The sequence below is a fragment of the Ictalurus furcatus genome, chromosome 1, assembly GCF_023375685.1.
Source record: "Ictalurus furcatus strain D&B chromosome 1, Billie_1.0, whole genome shotgun sequence".
NCBI lineage: Eukaryota > Metazoa > Chordata > Actinopteri > Siluriformes > Ictaluridae > Ictalurus > Ictalurus furcatus.
Window position 1 is genome coordinate 25,214,819 of NC_071255.1, and position 21,972 is coordinate 25,236,790.

A 21,972-nucleotide genomic window follows, 5' to 3' on the forward strand; every position below is an offset into this window, starting at 1 on the left:
CAAAGTATCATTTCTTCAATGTTGTCACATGAAAAGATATAATCAAATATTTACAAAAATGTGAGGGGTGTACTCACTTTTGTGAGATACTGTGTGTGTGTGTGTGTGTGTATATATATATATATATATATATATATATATATATATATATATATATATATATAATTATTAATGCTAAATAACGTATGCTGAAAATGTAAATATTGATGTTAAAACAACTGAATTCCTAGTTCCAATATTTTACATGACAAAAATCACTAAATTCGCCCCTGGTAATAATAATAATAATAATAATAATAATAATAATAATAACAACAACAACAACAACAACAGGAAACGGTGTAACGACACATTTCAAGCAGTTGTCTCTTTAACTCACTCTCTCTCTCTCTCTCTCTCTCTCTCTCATGTTTCCATGATGTTTCCCTCCGCCCTCCATCACCACTCCCTCCATCCGCACTCTCTCTCCTCCCTACCTCCATATCATACACGCACACACACAAACACGCGCGCGCGCGCTTTCGTCTCGGCGCATCTTCATCCTCGCAGTTTTGCCATGTCGTATACTGTCGCCCTGTATACACTGGACATCATGGTAAGCCACTAAGGGATGTTGGGTAATGATATTGTGTTGTATCAGTATAATAGCTGTGAACTCTCAGATCCTGATCTCGGTTTATATCTTGTTTATTATATTTCCTCTGTGTATTTATAATCTCAGTTTAGTTAGCAGTCTCTTGATTCGGTGTAGGAGCTCCTGTAAAGGATGCCAGCAAGGACAGATGGTCGCTTCTGTTATAAAACATTTATTATAAGCAAGCATAATTATGCTGGTATTCTCGTTCATTTTTTCCATAATAAAATGGTGCGGCTGTGTTGGTTGCTAATAACAGCAGCAAAGCTAATCTGGCTGGTTGCTATAGCATACATGGACATGAAGGGAGAAAATGATAGTTTTCATTGAGATAGTTGAAAGATTTTTGAAAGGTGGGGCTTTGTTTATATAACCCTTAACAGCTCCTTATTTACTAGTTAGTTTTATGAGTTGTGTATTTAGTGAGACCTCATATCAGTCAAAAACTCACAATACAACAATTGTCCTGTGAGTTCACATTTTAGGATGACAGAAAGATGGCAGGTGGCCAGTTATTAAGCCTGGTGTGTAATGTTTTTTTAATCTGTCTATCATGCCCTCAGTATATCTGAGATGTTTCTGTTGTTCAGTGAGCTGTTTTAAATCAGTCTGCCTCTTTTTGACCTTTTTAAGAGATCAGCACATTGAACTGATGATCAACAGGGCCAAACCCTCTGCGGAAACTGTGTCGGCATAATGAACTTTGCGCCCCTCCTTTCACTCTACCTGATCCTGCACAACATCAGAGGTAAGAATATTGTATTTCACATTTACACTGTAGCTCCAGCAACTGTGAAGAACTAGAGCACTAATCAGAAATTGCTTGTTGTAATTACTTTAGTTTTTTAAAAATACAGGGGAAGGTGTTACAGTTATATTGAGAACACACCCATTAATTTCAGTGCTTATAACTTTAGATGGGCTTATTAGTGTTTCACTTCTCATTACTCTTTTTATGGTTTACACCATATAACTAATTGGGTGGCTGTGGCTCAGGTGGTAGAGCAGGTTGTCCACTAATCATAGCGTTGGGGGTTCAATTCCCAGCCCACATGACTCCATATGCTAAGGTGTTCTTGGGCAAGACACTGAACAAGTTGCTCCCAATGACAAGCTAGTGCCTTGCATGGCAGCTCTGCTACCACTGGTGTGTGAAAGTGTGTGAATGGTTACATGAGAACTGCTAAGGTTAAAAAAGCACTATATATGTTCAGACCATTTACTGTTTACTATTTAACTGTTCTTAGAAAATGAAATGGAGTAGCATTTATGGATTCTTTTGTTAGGAAATTCTATGTTAAATGTGTATTACATCGCAGTTTTTTAAATTGATGCAGCCATCTGGTAAGAGTTATGAGTCACCTGGGTAAATGTTACATAATCACCACTCACCATCAGTTAGCATTGCCTTTACATTTAGAATTTTGTGTGATGGATGGTGATTCTCATTTTCCTCTGTTTTCAACTGTTTTTTGTTTTTTTTACTTACTATCCAATTTGCTGGTAGTGTGTTTATGAAATATGATAAATAAAATTTTGTCACTGAAGACCAAACAGTGCTTAAATGTTGCTTAATGCAGGACTAAGGCTATACAGCAACCGGTAAAGTGACTCTTATAAATGCCTATTTCTTGTGCTGTACAGTAGATGTGTTAGCAGGGAAGTGCTGGCAGGGGCCAACGTATTCTGAGATGGTAGTGTCTCCCGAGCTGAGGAGCAGCAGCATCCTGAGGGTTCCTGAGGTGTTGACTCTGGCCCAGTGTGTAGGTGCCTGCTGTGATCTTCCAGGCTGCGACCTGGCCTGGTTCTTTAAGAGACACTGCTACATCCTCAGCTGCCAGCAAAAAGAAAACTGCCAGCCAAAAAAGATGCCTGGGACAGACTCACGGTTGTCCTTCCTACAGCGCCGACGCCCACAGACCCTGGTCCTGCAGTCCCTGGTACGGGGCGAGCCTTATGCCAGTCATTGGCATCCATTGCCCAGACGTAGGGGCCCAGAGAACCCTCTGAAGGACCTGGCTTTGCTGGAGGACATTCAAAATTTCGACAGCAACAATGCAATGGAGTATGATGAGAATTACAGGATTGTGGAGGATGACATCAGTGAAGAGAGGACTGCCTCAAAGATGGAACAGGAGAATGGTCAAAGACTACATGACTGGCCTATTGATGAAAGAGATGGATTTAACTTCTCAGAGACAGAGGGAGGCAAAAAAAATCTCTCTGTAATGGAGAGCACTGAGGATAGCCAGGTCACTCCCAGTTCCTCTCTAGTAGTGACAGATGGAAGCAGAACACCTCCCATTCCAGAAGAACCTTCATGGAGTCCTTCAGCATTGAGTTTGCCTAATGTAAAAGTATGTTTTACTGAGCAATTTATACATTAACACTAACAAACTGTTATTGGCTACTGAATGTGAATTGCGCAGTTGTTTATCATTACAAACAGAACATCATATTCTGTAATCAGTAGAATATCTGACCAAACTATTATACCATACACACCAAATGCATTGCCATTATATCCATTATAATCTCTTTATCCTAGGTTGCTCATGTTGCTGGTTATTTCTTCTGCTAAAATATCAACATAAAAACTAATTGTATGTCATTTGGAAAGTGACTCTGTGCTGATAAGAAGAATGAGATGAGATGAGATTATTTGATTAGACATAATCTAATTACATATCTTGATAATTATATCCCAGCTTGTTAGATATCTGGGGTCAGAGCCATGATACAGCACCACTGAAGCAGTTGAGGGTTAAGGATGTTGCTCAAGGGCCCAACAGTGGCAGCTTTTCAGCACTCAAACTGATAAACATGAAATCTAACATTTCATGTCAGTCAGAGAACTGTATAGCTTTGATCCAAATAGAGGTATACTACTTAAATTTGGGTTGTACAAAAATGGGAATGTAGAACTTCAAGAAAGAGAGTTGGATATGGACTTGGAGAATTGGAGCTGGACTTCCTAAACAGTCATGATAGGTCTTTGTTAATGTGCTGACTCAGTCACGCTGTCTTTTTATTGTTTTTTGTGATGCCGGTAAGAAAGAAGATTACTGCAGTTAGGGTTGATGAATTAAATAACCACACTCTGTTTAATATCACTTATTGGAAGTTGTTTGGTCTTGTGTGGCTGAAACCGAAGGTTTAATTACATCTTTTCCAGAATGAGGAGGATCAGTTTAACATCTCTTTCACGGGTTTGGACCCAACAGCCATGCCACAGGTGATAAGTGCAGATCTGTCCAAACTGAACCCAGTTAACACCTCTCTCCCATCTATACTTAACCTGGGATCCACAACCCCCAGAACCTCTTCACTTTCAGGTACACTAGTACAGCAAGATATCACGTGTTATTTTTCCACAATAAAAAAATGAATAGTTTTCTTTTTCACACATATATTCAGCTCCTCATGAACATGTCTAACCATGCATCAGACAAAACTTATATTTATCTTTGCTTCTATAGCTAGTGTTGAGCTTTAGTTCAGACATAGAAACTAAAAAAGTGTTAGTAATAGAAAGTAATAACAATACTAAATTAAAATATTCTTTTGCAAATAAAAAAAAAACAAACATATTGGACCTGAGTACTTTATTTTGTTCATCCTTGTTTTTCCCTATTTACGTTAGTATTAGTTAGTTAGTAATATTATTCATAACATTTGTTACAACCTTGGTACAGGCAATAGTTTGTTTTGGACATATGGCATCAAACAAATATCTTTTTAGGGTGTGGGATTTTTTTCTTCCAGTTTGGTACTTTGTCAATTCCCACCTTCTGGCTAGCTCTTTCCCTGTGACACGACAGTTATAAATGCTAGAACGTGTGTCCTCCAAGACGCATAAATCCATCCACCACATCTATTTGAACTGCTGCTCATGTTACATCACAGGGCAGCTGAACACACTCAGAGGAACTGCCATGTTCCTCGTGAATGAGCTCAAATACCTCCACAGGCTATTGTCATTTTGATGGAGGAGAAAGGAGAGAGAGTAATGCCATCCCTTCCACCCAGAGAGCACATTCTCTCCTGGCCTCCTGGCCATGGATAGCTGCAGGTTTGTCAGGATTCCTATGAATGAGATGTTGAGCTACCTGGGTCATTTCCTTCCATAATCAAACTGTCATGTAAATTTGTAGAAAAAAATGTATACTTTGACTTGATGTCTGGTGCATTGCTCTTACTATTGTTTTGGATATAAAACAGTATTGGTCTGCCATCTATGTTATGTTAGGCTTAAATGTAAATAAAAATGTTCATAAAAACTTTAAATAATAACCATAGCCATCATATGTGGTTATATATGTTTTATCAATAACATCAATACTTTATCTTTTAGTAGAAGCCCTGGTTGTGTCTATTGGAGATGTTGGTGATATAACACTACCTGAGAATGCTGTAGAACTCACTGCCTCAATCGATTCACAGACTGAAACTGGTATACTGATATTTGTATATTGTGCAAGCAGGAATTAGAGATAAACTGCTATGCTTGATGACACATAATGTTTTATTGGAAACATGAAACGTGTTCTTGTGTTTACTCTTAGAGAACCCTTTTACATATGAATGGAGTTTTGTTAGTGCACCAATTGGACATCCAGGAGTGATGGAGGGAAAACGCAAGAGGACTGTAAAAATCTCTGAGGTAAGACTTCATACTAGAAATCCAGGATTTTGCTACTATATGCTTATGCTTGCACTTTAACACATTAAATGGCATGTTGTAGCTGTCTGCAGGTGTGTATGTTGTCAAAATAAGTGTGACAGGAAAACAGGCCTATGGGGAAAGTGCTGTAAACTTCACAGTGCATCCTGGTAAACACCTCTCTGTCTTGACTGTATTTTGTCATTTTGTCATGTAATATCATTTGAGCACCTACCAGCTGTGGTTCCAGACTGCTGAATTCCTTTTGTTCTACAGGGGTTTGCCTGAATATGCCGCCTAAATCAGTTGCTCTGCCCAAACACCAGGATGTATCTCCAACTGTTGATACCATTGTCTTCATTAATGGCAGCCGTATGTTCTTCTCTCTTGATTTAATCCACTGATATATACTTAGAAACAAAGGTGTTTAGTCTTAAATCAATTTAAAGTATCTCAGTAAAATGTTTCATATAGGTTCAGTAACCGGTGCTTTGATAAGGTTTTATTCTTTCTGTCCCTTGTCAGAGAGCTCCGATGATTCAGGTATAGTCAGTTACCTGTGGGAACAGGTGGATGGACCATTGTGGAACAGTGATGGTCCTATGAACACATCTGTACTCAAGCTGCAGAACATCCCTCCTGGAGACTACACATTTAGGTGCAAGGTTCACATTCTTATAAGCACAAAATCCATCCATACCACAAGTGTATTTGTAAACTCTCTCTCTTTTAGATGACTCTGAGCGCTCTACAGAACAATATGCTGCATTAAAAAAATGCTTTGAGCATGCTGTGATTCCCCAAGTCTGAATTTATATATTTACTTCACATTCTGTATTGCAACACAAACAGGAAATGATCTCAAGATGTTTGCTACTTTTTAGTCTCTCTGTTTTGTCCCTGAAAGCTATAAACTGTGACTCACTCGCTGGTAAATGATTCTTAATTTGTACTGCCCTGATTAGCTTACTGGCCCCTGGTGCCCTGTCCTGATGTTTATGTCATCCTGGTTCAGGCTGATGGTGGTGGATTCTAAGGGACTAAATGACTCAACCACTGCTACAGTGAGAGTCAGCAGTCCTAAAGATGAGCCTCCAGTGGCTATAGCGGGCACTGACCAGGTCATCAGGCTTCCTATGAACCACCTGACTTTGTGGGCCAACCAGAGCACAGATGATCATGCCATCAGCAGCTTTCTGTGGAGCCTTCAGCCCAGCAGCCCGGCCAAATCAGCAACGATACAGGTGAAAAATTATAAGCTTAACATGTGTATAGCACTCTCCCTGTTAAAAACATACCTATTCATTTAGGTGGCTTTCATACTGGGCACGTTTGCGGTGGTCCAAATCCGAGTGCCATTGTTCTATTGAACCTCGGTGCATTTGCATGTCATCACAACATGCATGGAGACCACAACACGACTCACCATATTTTTTGTTTTTTAAAAAATCATTTTGGTGCTATCATGCGCAGCAGTGGACCACTTCTGTGTCCCACAAAATCCCCTGCCACTCGGGGTACACGTGTGTCGTGGAAACGAATGATATCGCCATCGGCTAAAACACATGTGCAGGTTACTTTACTTCCTGAACAAGTGCAGACCTGAGTACAAGTTACATTCTCCTTCACAGGAATCACGGCTCAGTTCCAATGCAACCTAACTCAGACCACCTCCTACAGCTAGTCTCGGGTTTGGTACCACGGTGCGCTTCCACATTACCAATATTTCATGCAAAGTGTACTCTGTTTTTTAACTGCCAGTCTGAAAGCCCCCTTACTTAAGTTTAACAATAATGGTTTATGCAAGGAAAAGTGGATTAAGATCTGTGGTCTTACTTTTTATATAATAAAAAGCAACAAAGAAACTGATTAAAATACTGTAGTAAAAAGCATTGCTGTTGAAGAGATTGTGGCAGGTGGAAATCGTAAATGCACATGTTTAACTCTTTCTGGGGTTTGTCTCAGGGTGCCAGATCTCCAGTTCTGCAGCTCTCTGATCTCCAGGAGGGTCAGTACACTCTCCGGCTCACGGTCACTGACTCCAGTGGTCAGCAGGATTCAGACACAGTCTCAGTCACTGTGCTTGCTTGTAAATACTGCAAACTTTTAAAGTTTCCTTTATGACCTATCAAAAAGATATTAATAATTTGACATTAGAACAGCACATGGTCCAGATATGTATTGCTTCTCAGACAACAGAGCTCCTGTAGCTGTGACAGGCCCTGACAGAGAACTGATTCTTCCAGTAAGCAGCATGACACTGAATGGCAGTGATAGCACTGATGACCAAGCTATCACCAGCTACCAGTGGGAAATCCTTAGGTACAGCCAGCCTGGGTTTCATTTTACTAATGCATACAGACATATTTTGCAAGTATTTTTGCAGTCCTGTGCACCGTACATGTTTATATATACAGTCTCCATATGAGTAATGCTAAAAAGTGCTAAAATAAAGGATTATAACAATGAAGTTAATGACAAGTTTAATTCATTACAAGGTAATAGAAATTAGTGCCTTGTATTAGGGGCATCCATGTGCTTCTATCTGAATGAAATATATACCTCCATGAGCAATTCACATATCAATCAGCTTTATATCTATTTTATGTATAAAAAATCATTTGTCTTGAATAATAATAATACAATTATTTATTTGAAGTGGTCCTCCTGGATCAGAGATAAAGGATGCGAGCACCGCAGTTGCACTGGTGTCAGGCCTGCAAGCTGGGAGTTACAGGTTTAAGCTGACGGTGCAGGATGAGGAGGGAGCATCTGACAGCGCTGTTCTCACAGTTACAGTCAAAGAAGGTGAAAGGAGTTCTTCAGCTGTGCATAATTATACTCATACAGCATCCTCTATAATATCACTAGGGTTTTATAGGAGTGGTTTATTCTAAGGGCAAGTGTTGAGTCCTGCTTATGTAAAGTGTGTGTTTCCGACAATTGTAGTTTGATTGAAATCAGCTCTATAACACTAACTGGACTTGGTCAGACATTTTTTAATGAAATTTTAAATTTGATTTTAGTACTCTTTGTCAATCTATTCTTATTTCTCTTAGTACTGTTCATCACATACATACAAATAATTAATAGGTAATTTCATTCTTTACTTGTTTACTGTGCATATATACATAATAGTATGTGTTCCCCACAGCCGAAAACCTCCCTCTCACCGCCCATGCAAGTGGTAGCCACACACTTACCTTACCCAATAACTCTCTGGTGCTGAGAGGCTCTGTGTCTAACTGTGGCTCCACAAATGTGTCCTTCCTGTGGGTCAGAGATGAGCAGAGTCCAGCTGCAGGGGTTAGTGGAATTCTGATTATCTACTCCATTTAGCACTACCTCCATTCTCTGATGCACACTCTTTCTGTCTGTCTCTATCATTTTCTGTCTCTTTCTCTCTGCAGGACATTCTGTTTGGTTCAGATCATGAGGCCTTTTTGTACCTGGCCAACCTTGTAGAGGGCACTTACCTGTTCCAGCTACGAGTCACTGATGGTCAGGGTCACTCCAGCACTGCAATGGCCACAGTGGAAGTCCGTCCTGGTAGGGTCATTTTTTATCTGCCATGTCTGTAAATAAACCATTGTTAAGCAGCTCAGCTTAATAGCTGTAAGCTATTCTTTCATTGCTATGAAATCTTAGTATGCATTTTTCATGAAAGAATATACACTCCTTGGTCACTTCTCTAGAAACACCTATACACTTGTTTATTCATGCAATTATCAAACCAGCCAATTGTCACCTTGTCTTATTCCACTCTAACTGTCCAGTTCTGGTGAACTTGTGTCCACTGTAGCCTCGGATTCCTATTCTTGTCTGCCAGAAGTGTGGTCTTCTGCTGTTGTAGCACATCTACGTATTGTGTGTTCTGTGATGCTGTTCTGCTCACAATTATTGTAAAGAGTGGTTATTTGTGTTACTGTAGACTTCCTGTCAGATTGAACCAGTCTGGCCATTCTCCTCTGACCTCTCTCATCAAGACCTGCCACTCATTAGATGTTTTTTGTATCATTCTAAGTAAACTTTAGAGCTGTTGTGCATTAGAATCCCCAAGGACAATCATGCCAAGGTCCCTGAGATCACATTTTTCCCCATTCTGATGTTTGCTGTGAAGATTAACTGAAACTCTAGACCTGTATCTGCATGATTTTATGCATTTCATTGCTGCCTCGTAATCGGCTGATTGGATAATTGCATGAATAAGCAGTGATAGAGGTGTTCGCATTAAAGTGGCAGGAAAGTGTATATTTTAACTGCATTAAATAAATAAAAAATACACAAAAATGATGACAGCTAACAGTTTGTATAAATTGTATATTTCTATTTGTGTGTAGATGGGCGTGAGCGGGAGGAGGTGGAGTTGGAGCTGCAGGTCCCCTTAGCTCAGGTCAGTCAGCAGCAGAAGGAGTCAGTGGTGAGGCAGCTGGCCGCTCTGCTACATGTGCTGGATGCAGACATCACTATGAAGGGCCTGCATGGCCAGTCTGATATCAGGTACAATAAACGAACCCTGTTTTATGTGCTCTAAATTTTATGTTGTTTTGGACATATTTATCTCCTGTGTCAGACACTTGTCTTCCATCTTCAGTCTGATATGTACATTATAGTGGTATGTTTAGTGGAACTTGTATTTTCAACATGACAGGGTGAACATTTGCGCTTGCCATTTCAGTGGTAAGTGTTAGAATACTGTTGCTTGGCAACTGGAAAATATGGAAATGAGACAAACCTGTCAGAAATTTCAGCATTTCCCTCAAAAATGACTAAAGATTTACTATAATAACACTTGTCATCAACTACAAAGTAATCTCTCACAGAAAAAACAAAAAGTAAACATTGCATCATAGCTCATGAACCCAAAGTAGTGGGCATTCAGGTCAAAAATAAAGTGGACATGACCATAAAGTAGCATCGCTTTGGGTTGGAAAGTACATTGAACGATTACAGCAATAAGTGCTTACTAAATTCGATTACACAGCATGCAAACATAAGAGTTTTTAACTTGGCATCTGAATATGTGTCTCTGTGTGTGTGTGTGTGTGTGTGTGTGTGTGTGTGTGTGTGAGAACAGCACCGTTTTTAGATTCTCAGTGCAGAGTTCTGATGGGACAATTCCTGGCCCAAAACTGGCCCATCTCCTGAGGTATCAGCTTATGAAGGAGAAAACAGATTATCTGCTCTTCAAAGTCCTCAGAGTAGACACAGTCAGTGAGTGGCACAGAGCAACACATTTCCTCCTGTAAACTCTTTTTCAAACTGATCTACAGATACTTTTACCCCCACTGTCATTCACTGTGGCATATCTGTGCAGTGTGTTTGCTGCTCTGTTCTGGTCATGGTCAATGTGACCCTGTCACCCGAAGTTGTTCTTGTGATCCTCTGTGGATGGAGAACCCCTTTAGACACTTCCTCGATGATGAGAGCAACTGTGGTGAGGAATCACTGTGATGTTCAGATCAAATTCAAAGACACTTCATTAATGACAAGGAAGCAAAAAAGACTGAATAATCAGTAGCAGTTTGACAATAAAATAAAAAAGTTCTGTTGAGTAATATAAATGATTCACTGTAGTGAGATACAGATTCAAATGTTTTGATCTGAATCTTCTCCAGATTGGAGTGTACTGTATGTCTCAGTCTGCTGCGTGGTAGTGATCATTTTTCTGGTGTCTTCAAGCTGGGCCTGGTGTAAAAGGTAATCTCGATCTCATTCCTCCCTTTGGTCAGCTTTGACGCATCAGTAAATATTATGCACAGAAAATGTAGGTTAATGAATGAGATTCTTTGTTCAATTACAGATGTCCTTCTGTTTAAGTACGTCATATCTGTTGTTGTTTTGGCATGCCCAGGAGAAGATGTACAAAAGTAAGAAAGAAAACCAAGTACACAATACTGGACAATATGGATGAACAGGAGAGAATGGAATTACAGCCAAAATACAGTATGTCACTAAGTTTGGAGTTAGTTATTTAGATTGAAATACCAAAATTTTTTTTTTTTTTAATGCATTGGTCTTTTTCAGACATCAAGCACAGGAGCACAGAGCACAACTCCAGCCTGATGATGTCAGAGTCTGAAATTGATAGTGAGCAGGACACTATCTTCAGTTACGAGAGGTCGGACAGGGCCAGAAACCGAGCTAACGGTGCCGTGATGAATGGAGACGCGTACAGCCTGCGGCCCGTGGAAGGATAAGACTTCTCTTCTCTCTGAAGGAAACTGCATTGCACAGGGCTGCTTTAGATTCAGACCGGGAAATCTTTACAGAATACAGAGACTGGGTGAAGGTTTTCACGATTTCTAAAGAGCACAGACGTTTGAATGTAAATAGTCTTTGTCATTATGCAAAGCCTATTCTTTGCTGGTTGGAGGTTTATCCTTATTTTCCTGTTGCCTAATTTAATAACAGCTAGTGGGAAAACACCATAAACAGCTAATTTTTTTTTTTAGGTATTCAATTGCATGGTTTGGCCTAAAAAAAGCATCCCTCTGCTGTCATGATTGAATTACTCCTTATGAAATTAACTTATCTGAATATTAAATGAACTTTACAGTTGACTGTTTTAAATAAAAACAAGAACTCAAGTGGCTCATACCAGACACACTGAATTCTGTTTGTGAGGAAATTTCACTTTAAAATTGAATGTAATGCTAACTGGTTGGTGAGTGATGCCTCCTATCAGTAGTCTGATGCAGTTCTTAATGATGTTGGATACGAATTCAGATTCAGATTTGATCAGTCAATAGAGAGATATATAGCTCTTTTGTTGAAGACTGATGATTTTGAAATAAAGTGTACTTGTACTTACCAACAGGCTGTGAAATTTTTCTGTATCAGGTCAATGTGTTGTAACCAACTAGTTCTGGACCCAGGAGCCAAACACAGAGATCCCTGTTTAAATCAGCACCTTGTATTTTCTTTTAATTTCCACTCTGTATATCAGTAGTTCTTAAGGAAGAAGTTGCTAAAGTCTCTCATGAAAGAATGCTGATTTGACAGCAGTGCTTATATGTTTCAGCTGATGTCATTATTTTTATTTGAAATATAACAAAAAATAATCAGATTTGAACTATGGTGAATTCTGTAGCTGATCTAAACATATAAACCCAATACTTCAGAGTTAACCAACTTCATTACACATGACAAACGTCATAACAGCAAGGACAAGAAAATTCACAGTACTCCATTGGAATTGTTAAAATCTGGTTTATTTGCACGTGTTGCTTTTGTTTGCAGTCTGATTGGCTTTTTTTATTTTTTTTTATTTTTTTTTTTAACCTAAAACATTACTTTTGTGACAAATGATTTTGACTCATTAGAATCAAATAACATTTGTTAGTTTATAGAAAACATACATATATTGATACAGCAAATTACATTTAATCAGGGACAAGAAATTATTCAGATATTAAAAACAAAAATAGCTAAACGATTCACAGATCCATGGCACTTTAAGTATATTTGACTGAATACAATATTTCCCAGAGCTTGAATATTATATTAGTTCATCGCTTTTTAGACTTTTTTTTTTTTAATCAAAAAGGTATAAACATTTTCACAAAAATAAAATCCTTAATACAACAATTATTCACAATACTATTAGCCATTGAACTGCAGAAACACCATTTACTCATACATTTATCATGGATTCAAGATCAACAAGACAGTTCAAAACAGGCAGGTGCAAGTTATGCATTTAGGTTCAGAACAAGTTTCTACATCCCGATGCAGTTTACTTGCTGAATATTAGGTGGACGAAGTGAGACAAGTACCACTGATGATACAATGTATACTTGTGCTACAAAGTATCTGTCTTCCTATTTGCTGGATATCAACAGTTAATATTAAAAGAATGATCATAAACATACGTGTAAGAAAATTTGTAATATCTACTTACTGGTTTAATCTTTTTTCCCTCTTTCAAAAAGGTGCTTTTCACTTGACAAATGCATCAGTCCCTGTAATCCCCATTCATTTCGTTCTGAGCAAAATGAATGGTTTGATTCACAGTGCTCCAATTAATGTTTTCATTATTGCCTTTTATTCAGCAAGAACCACACTTAGATTTTAAGTCCACCAACACACATATACTTCACTTCCAGATATTCATCAATGCCATATTTAGAGCCCTCTCTGCCAAGGCCTGATTGTTTAACCCCACCGAAGGAGGCTTCTGTTGTGGAGATAAGAGCCTCGTTCACCCCAACCATTCCCACCTCCAACTGCTCAGCCACTCGCCAGATCTGACTCAGGTCCTGAGAGTAAAAGTAGCCTGAGAAAGAGAGAAAGAACTTGCTGATTGGTAAATGGCTGTGACACTCATTAAAACACCCAAGGAAATACATGGTAAAAATATATGATGTGGTGGCAGCACCACTGTTTATACTTTAAGTAGAAGTCAAGATGGATTTTACTTATTAAGACAGACAAACCTGCTAATCCAACATTTGATGCATTCGAAATGGCAAGAGCCTCCTCTTCTGTGTTGAATCTAAACAAGCATAACATCAACATCAAGATGATGAGCTTGACCATGATTTATTTGCCAATCCTGAATTCACTGACTAATCAAACTGGGTCTATGATGCTGTATTTAAAGCCAAACTCATTAATAACATAGTACTGTGCAAAGTCTTAATCCCTGTTATCAAAGGTTATAACAACTATAAACAGTCTTTCCTTCACCAGTCTTTTTTCTCCTCTCTTGAAGTTAAGATAAAAGAAATGCAGTGTGTCATGTCACATGAGAAACAAAAAAGCCCTTTCATGTTGGAAAACATAGTTACAGATTTACTTCTGACTGTTACAAAGCGCTAACACTGGAGACTCCATCCATAAAAAAAGCTTCAGCGTATCAACGATTACACTGTTTAACCCCATTTATGTGCCACATCTGTGTATTATGCGTATGTATTATTTATACAAGTGCATTAATATAAACCTTGGACTTGCCTTGCAACTGAGACTAATCAGAGCTGCTGATATAGAAACTTAATCAGTGTCTATTGACTAATCATAATCAAGCACTCTGGTTTAAATATATTTATACCAAAGTGCTGTATAACACTGTATAATACAATTAAAAAAATAAATAAATAAAAGATGTTAACTCACTTGAGAACTGGTATCAGGGGACCAAAAGTCTCCTCTCGCATACAGAGCATGTCAGCTGTGACGTTGGAGAGCAGTGTGGGCTGCATGAAAGATCCCTCAAGTCTCTTCCCACCTTTCAGTACTACAGCCCCAAGTGAGACAGCATCCGTGATCTGATGCGCCACCTGAGAGAGAAGGGGGGGGGGGGGGGCGCTTCCCTGTTAACTTCAGCAAGCGTGGGCACAATATAACTGCACACATTGCTAACAAAATTGTACAATCAATCATTTATTTGAAGAGATGAAAATATGGGTTTTTCCTTGCCACTGTTGCCTCTGGCTTGCTCATTAGGGATCTAAATCTGTGTCCAGATTTCTGTATAGCTGCTTTTTAACGGAGTCTATCATTAAAATTCAAATGAAGAATAAAATGAATTGCAGTGATGATTCACCTGAAACGGGACTTTTCCCCACATATCTAATAACAACGAAAGAACAATGTGCAGTTTAAGACATGGAAAGTACCTTCTCAGCAGCACGGACATTGATAAGGGGTCCCTGTGTGGTTGCAGGATCAAACCCATGGCCTGTTCGCAGCTCTGCGTCCATGGTCTTCCCCAGCTTCTCCACAAACACATCATGGATCCCACTCTGCACCAGGAAGCGGTTGGAGCATACGCAGGTCTATAGCACAGATCAGGAGTATCACATCGCTTAAAGGGACAGGAAAGTTAAAGTAGTACTCAAATCATTATTTTTTCCATTAGTGCCTTACTTGGCCCGAGTTTCGAAATTTGGAGGCCATTGCCCCGGCTACAGCTTTGTCCACATCTGCACTGTCAAAGACGATGAAGGGAGCGTGTCCACCCAACTCCATCGACACCCTCTTGACAGTTTCTGCAGCATGCTTCAGCAGTATCTGCATTCAATTTAACACACACACACACACACACACACACAAGATAACAGGACGTTTTTGAAAATTGTTTATTTTTATGCGACTTGTTTCAACTAATATGCGCTGTTTTGGATCATATTTGATTTAGGATGTTGGGATAGTACAAAAGTATAAAAATGAGACCCTCGCGTCGCTTACAGTATCATTTGTGGGTGAGCACTATCTAGCGTCTTTTTTGTACATTTTTATTTTGATGAGAATCGTTAGTAGCAATATATAGCTTCCAAAGTAACATACAGCTTCTAACAGTTGCAGATTAGCAGAGAAAGCTAACTGTCCAAGCTACCAACCTGGACAACTACCTCTGCTACTTCCTTTCAAACTTTATGTTTCTTTATAACGTCCCTACACATTTGATGAGCCATCATATATGACAGAAAATCAAACCAACAGGTGTTCTTCCATTCTTGTGCATGAAGCAGAAAACTAATTGCAGGTAGGGACTAAAGTTCTAAGGGCGTAAATAAAGAAATGTCTGACCACGAGTGCCATAGCATTGGTCCAAGAAATCATTCAAGCCAATCGTTTGTATTTACTGTGTAATACCTAATTTGCAAAAAATTGAGAAAATCTCAAGTCAAATTTCATTTGGCGCACTGTTGCTTAAATCTTGGCTCCATGTCACGCATGTACATACAAAATGAATGGATGTCTGTTGCTTTGTAGCTTGCTAGTGTGAATGTGGGGTTACTCTGCATTAGCTCATACTCATTAAACAGGTGTCATTTCATATACAGTACACTTTACTGTATCCACAGCTGTGCAAGTGAGTGTGAATACCTTGCCGGTGGCAGTGGAGCCGGTGAATGAGATTTTAGCCACCAGAGGGTCAGTGCAGAGGATTTCACCCACACCAGGGGCCTTCTCCCTGGAGCAGGGTACCACGTTAAACACACCAGGAGGGATTCCAGCCTGCACTGCTAGCTGCACAAGTATAGCCAATATAATTTATGTTTACACTGTAGCCTCACACAAAAACTGCTACAGGTTTGAACACTATAAAAAGACAACTACTTAAAAAGACAGTAGAACTAACCTCAGCAAGTGCTAGAGCAGAAAGGGGTGTGTCTTCAGCTGGCTTCACCACTACAGTACAGCCGACTGCCATGGCTGCTCCCACCTTTCTGGTGATCATGGCACTGGGGAAGTTCCACTGCGAGTGAAGAAAAGGGGGTGTCAGATTGTCAGAGTTGTAAATTGATATAGGCAATAATTCACACCTTCTACAGTTAATGCTAAAGCTGTGAGATGAGTTACTCACTGGGGTGATTATCGAGGCCACGCCCACTGGCTGTTTGAGCAGCAGTATTTTGCGGTCATTGGCTGTTGGTGCCACGATGTCCCCGTAGACGCGGCGGGCTTCCTCAGAGAACCACTCAAGAAAAGATGCAGAGTACGCAATCTCAGCTAGGGACTCCTTCATGGGCTTGCCCTAGAAACGCAAAAAAAAAAAGGTCGGCACTTATTTGATCAGCACACGTCTGCGTTAGATACATATGCATCAACAGGTTTCCATGGTTTGGAAGTTTGAACATCCTGATGTACACTAGCAGACTGTATATGGTACATATATATGTTTTTTGAAGTGAAAGGTAAAACCAATGTTATGCATTCTCCCCAACAAAAGCACAGTAGTATAGCCAACTATATAATATATTAACATTAAATCAATGGCAGGGATATAGCTGGGGAGTGATTTCAGGTTTGCATCCTCCTGAAATATTTTATGACCATGTCAGCTGTGTCAGTTGCCAGCTCCAAATGCTTATTCATAGTTGGTTACCATAACACACATACAGCACAGCTGATTATACACTGTACATGTACAGTAATTGTGCTAATGATCATCATCATAAAAAGGTCAGCAAAATAATCACCATGGTTCCATTTTTAACTACTTCAGATGTCAAAAGACGTGTTCATTAGTTTGTTTAATCATTTTACTGGCCACCAGACACTACGGTGAGAGAGGTTTCCACCGCTATATACAGTCAGGTCCATAAATATTTAGACATTGACAAATTTCTGGTTATTTTACCGGTCTCCCACAACATATTGGAGGACATCACCAAACCCTACGTTACTTCACTGGTGATGCTCTACCAGGCCGTGGTCTTCAGTTCCTACTTGTTCTTGGGCATTATGACTTCAGCAACTGAAATGCATGCTCAGTTGATTCAGGTTTGTTGATTGACTTGGCCATTACAGAACATTCTACTTCTTTGCGTTAAAATAAGTCTTAAAGTATGCTTCAGGCCACTGTCCATCTGCAATGTGAAGCACGAGTTTTGAAGCATTTGTCTATGGTTCATGGACTCAACTTTGAGAATAATGGTTTTAGAGTAATTCATGGCCTTTTATACTATATAAGCTTTCTGAACACAAAAACTGCCACATCCATGTTTCACACATGGACAGATGAAATTAGTATACAAGGTGAATGTCCGCTTTTTCTGTTGTGTGCTATATCTAAGCAGAGCACAATATCACTGTACAGTTCACAAGGCCAAATCTGTGTGACTTGTTCAACTAGCATGATGAAATACACGGACCCTGACTGGCGTGTGAAATCACTGGACCACAGTCCTATAGAAAAGGACTGTTTAGAATGGCAGGTAAATATCAAAATAGGCACCATGAACCCTAGCTGAATTGTGTACCCAGTCTGTGCAAAAGTCGGTTAAAATTGACAGAAACTATGTCAAGACATGACTGCTATTATGTCGGAGGAGTCATAAAACGAGTATTAGGAAAGAAAGGACAGATTTTCTAGGGAGCTTTTTAACATAAGATGCTGGCAGGGAGGCCATACACTTGTTTAGCACTAATTTCTAATAACAAAAAATGAATGTACTCCAGTACTTCATGTACTCCAGTGCTACTCACACACTCTGCTGTAATAAGCTTGGCCAGATCCTCCTTGTGCTGATTGACCAGATCAAACCATTTCCGTAGCAGAAGGCTCCTTTCCTGAAATGTGCATGAAAGAAGTCAGATGCGAATTCAAACTTTAATTTAAATAGTCATTAAAAGTACAGCAGTGAGAACCAGGACAAAAATGTTCAAATGAATATAAAGTGAGCCAATAGGCAAATAATTTATTAAAATGGGATACATTTTGTCGTATCAATACATTGCACAAACCCAAGTAGAACACCTATCAATTTTACACACATCGTTTTACATTCTGTACATTTTTTCTGGCACACCAAGTTATTAAATCCTTTAATAAAAATGTTCTCGTCTTGTCTAATAAGTCACATATATTTGTTTGCCACAAACCAAAACCTTACCAACCTGTTTCTATTCAAATATACACTGCCTTGATTTGCATATAAATAATTGGCTGAGGAATGTATGTAAAAGTGTGCACTGCTCTGGGGATTTTCACTGAAACAACCCTGCTTTTTGAGACTGCTACTAATATTTGGACTGTATCATTTACATGAAATAAGCATGAGAAAAGAATTTAAAGTAGTCACCAAAAACTTTTCCCCCACTTCATGGATGATTGACATTAATTCAGCCAATAAATTGCAAAGACTTGTTTTGTGCAACTAGTCTTTGATTTAGTTTTGCAGTTTAGGGATCTCATACTAACAGTCAGAGACACTCATATAAACTAGTTTACATGTACACGATTTTAAAAATGCAAACAATATCTGAATGTGTACAGTAATATTTGGCCAATTATTGGAGATTCCAACTGATAATGGTAGGTTGTGATTTCCACCACTTTACTACCACCAACACCACCAACAATAATAAAAAGAACCCCACTTTGAGAACCATGGATTTAAATAATTTCTTTACTTTAGAATGGTGGCTACACATGATAGGAGAGGGAAAATAATTTTAGTTTAACCCTTTACTGCATGCTGTTGCCATATGGCAACGTTTAATTGATCTCCAATTTTTTGACAGGTAATGATACAAATTGACTATCTTTTTATGTAATTTGGAAAAAGGGGCTTTAACTTGGACATAAAAGCATGCCATGACACATGACCAGGAAGTGCACTTCCTTTTCTGCAATCACATGGCATGTTGAAAGTGATCATTGGAGGACCCATCATTGGAGACGGAGAGTAACAGAGACAGACTGCTAAGTTAGCAGCTGGACGGCTCTCAGCTACTCTCTCTGGGCACAAACGAATCCAATGCCCCACAGCTCCACACCCAAAACATTATCATTTATGATGTCACATGCACGGTATAATCAAAATCATAGATTTTAAACTTAAATACCAAGTTCAATTCTACGTCGCTCTTTTTAAGAATCATTTGAACGGGTCTCTTAAAAGACACATGTTTAAGGTTTACAGCTGATGGGAATCATCTTTATTGGAGACAAATTTTTCATAATCACTCCGGCTCTTTCTCCAAAAGCTAATTTTTTTTTAGAAACGGGGTATATTCGAAATAATGACTTTTTGGCGGGATTTACTAGGGACAAAACTGATATGTAGGTACCTTGAATCACTATTCCATCCTGGTGAACTTTCCAAAGTGGACCAGCTCCTTCATGATCAGCTTGTCTTTTATGATGGGGGCACGTTGGAAATGACGACCCGCGTCAGGGGCAGATAGAGAGGTAACGTGTAGCATGACACCTTTCAGACATATTCCTCTTTTAATCAGCGTATTGGCAAATCTTTCCTTTTTTTTTAAGGAAGACCACCACCGCTTTGGTCATTCGGGAGGCAGAGTAAATGTTCTCACACCCAACATGCTCTCCCACCACTAGCAGAACCTCCTCCACCTGTTCTCCATTGTCTGGCACCCACCTGACGCCATGGTGGAGAGACAGCGTCTCCCCTCCGGCCTCAGAGGCCATGGCGTCCAGCTCACTCTCAACTTTCACCGATAGGTTACATAACTTAAATGTTCCATAATTAAAAGAAAGAAAAACAAAAAACAAACTGGGGAAAACTTTGGCAAGACATCAAACTGCTCTCTCACGCTCTACACCCTACACTCACTCCTTCACTGCACATGCGCAGAGAGAGATAGAGACAGAGAGAGACCGATTTTAATTATATTCTGCTGAAATGAACGAAATGACTTGAAAAAAAAAAGATTCATTTATTTTGCTGAACGCGATTCAAAAGATTCGAGTCAGTAAAATGATCCGAACTTCCCAACACTAGTTCCCGATTTTGCAGCTGTTTCTGAGCTGCAGTGTGCGTGTTTCTCAACTCTTAAATTAGTTTATAGCAGTATTGGCTTTAGATCACTTAATATAAAGACAAGTACTTGGTTGAATCTAAACACAGGCGATACTAATCGCATGTTTTGAGAAGGTAATTAACATTAGAGTTATAACGTTGGCTGGGTATTCGCTGCTCCACTGCAATTTCAGTCCAAAATGTTGCAGGAATATTAAAAGTTCACTATATTAGAACAATACCAACAGCCACTTAGGACTGTAATTGTAATATCGCGGTTAAAGTAAACAAAACCGACTCTTTCGTTCCCATTTCACACGTCGAACCTCCCGCGTGGGAAATGACGTTATTGCAACTGGATGATTACCCCACGTGAACGCAGCATATACTTTCATAGACATAAATACCTCACATATCCCCTCCAGTACAGGGTCAGCACTGTACAGCTCTCCCAGGTGTTTAACTGCAGGAAAACTGATGTCTGAAATAGCACCCGCTGTTTATTTACCTTTGCAGTCCGAGTCTTCCATGAGTGAAAAGCTTTGTAGGCGGCGCTAACAGCTTCCTGAGCCTGCTGAGGTCCACAGTCTGAGACCTGAGCCAGCGCTTGTCCAGTGGCTGGATCCAGCACGGGGAAGGTGGAGGATGCAGACACCCAGCGGCCATTGATGAAGCCCTGGGTCCGCAGCAGCTCGCCGGAAATATTCATGCTGTATTGGCGGCTCAGCATGCTCGGTAGGCCCGGAAAGATGTAGCGAACAAAACATCGACTATTTGCGAGATGAAAACTACCCATTGCACGAATCAGAGTATATAACGATGAGCAAGCCGCTGATTTACAACGGACACACTGTTAGAGTCCAGCCCTATTAAACTGATTCCACACGCGCCCACACGCGCACACACACGCACACGAGCTGACGCATGCCAACGTCATGATGTCACGTGTTACTGGTAAATTCGATGTATTCCACTTGGGCTGCGGCTGGATGATCGGCGAGAGTTGTTGCTTGCAGTCGGGGGAGGAGCTGATAACAGAGCCGTCAAGTCGGACACTTTCTGCTTCCTGTAGTGACGCGCGCGCCGTGTTTGCTTTCTTTATCGCAGACGAAGGATTAATGTTGCAATATTTCTCATATAAACAGAGGTCTGAATTTTACATGTAGCAACTGAAGTCGAACACACTCTGTTCCCTCTTTCTCTCCCTCCCTCTCTCTGATAGCCTGTACATCTTATCTGAGTACACACTAGTGATGTTTCGTTCATGAACGATTCATTCAATTTGAACGAATCTTTAATATGACTCGGGAACAATGAGTTGTCTCAGCGAGTGATTCGTTCATTTTTGACCGCGCATGCGCTGCAACATCCCCATAGGTTCTGTACAGGAAACAGAAATGATTAGTTCACGAGTCTTCGGGTTCGAGTGGTTCGTTCTTCCGGTGACCGCC

The 21,972-nt window shown here is 39.8% G+C and overlaps 2 protein-coding genes across 2 annotated transcripts; one reads left to right on the forward strand and one right to left on the reverse strand.

Annotated features, from left to right (window-relative positions):
* Positions 1 to 1,330: 1,330 nt before the first annotated feature.
* kiaa0319 (KIAA0319 ortholog) lies at positions 1,331 to 13,230 on the forward strand. The gene is made up of 20 exons (XM_053627937.1): positions 1,331 to 1,382; positions 2,231 to 2,991; positions 3,810 to 3,969; positions 4,992 to 5,087; positions 5,200 to 5,297; positions 5,380 to 5,467; positions 5,574 to 5,669; positions 5,823 to 5,955; positions 6,313 to 6,541; positions 7,263 to 7,386; positions 7,490 to 7,619; positions 7,957 to 8,105; positions 8,452 to 8,603; positions 8,708 to 8,846; positions 9,638 to 9,797; positions 10,375 to 10,511; positions 10,615 to 10,734; positions 10,916 to 10,988; positions 11,125 to 11,243; positions 11,325 to 13,230. The coding sequence occupies exons 1-20, from the start codon at positions 1,331 to 1,333 to the stop codon at positions 11,495 to 11,497; spliced, it is 3,189 nt and encodes a 1,062-aa protein (XP_053483912.1). The 3' UTR covers positions 11,498 to 13,230.
* Positions 12,493 to 21,764, reverse strand: aldh5a1 (aldehyde dehydrogenase 5 family, member A1 (succinate-semialdehyde dehydrogenase)). The gene is made up of 10 exons (XM_053633978.1): positions 21,030 to 21,764; positions 18,240 to 18,323; positions 16,615 to 16,785; positions 16,390 to 16,506; positions 16,134 to 16,277; positions 15,171 to 15,314; positions 14,921 to 15,079; positions 14,418 to 14,581; positions 13,736 to 13,794; positions 12,493 to 13,575 (listed from the first exon to the last, which is right to left on the reverse strand). Exons 1-10 carry the CDS (start codon positions 21,315 to 21,317, stop codon positions 13,364 to 13,366), a joined length of 1,542 nt encoding a protein of 513 aa, XP_053489953.1. The 5' UTR covers positions 21,318 to 21,764; the 3' UTR covers positions 12,493 to 13,363.
* Positions 21,765 to 21,972: the final 208 nt, after the last annotated feature.

Excerpts from the sequence above, each read along its gene's own strand:
- aldh5a1 (XM_053633978.1), bottom strand. The coding sequence starts at position 21,317 with ATGGGTAGTTTTCATCTCGCAAATAGTCGATGTTTTGTTCGCTACATC. Across the intron at positions 13,795-14,417 it reads CCCCTGATACCAGTTCTCAA|ATTCAACACAGAAGAGGAGG; the intron begins GTGAGTTAACAT and ends ATGCTTGTTTAG. Across the intron at positions 13,576-13,735 it reads ATCAAATGTTGGATTAGCAG|GCTACTTTTACTCTCAGGAC; the intron begins GTTTGTCTGTCT and ends TCTCTTTCTCAG.
- kiaa0319 (XM_053627937.1), top strand. The coding sequence starts at position 1,331 with ATGAACTTTGCGCCCCTCCTTTCACTCTACCTGATCCTGCACAACATC. Across the intron at positions 1,383-2,230 it reads GATCCTGCACAACATCAGAG|CAACCGGTAAAGTGACTCTT; the intron begins GTAAGAATATTG and ends AAGGCTATACAG. Across the intron at positions 10,512-10,614 it reads CCTCAGAGTAGACACAGTCA|TGTGTTTGCTGCTCTGTTCT; the intron begins GTGAGTGGCACA and ends ATATCTGTGCAG.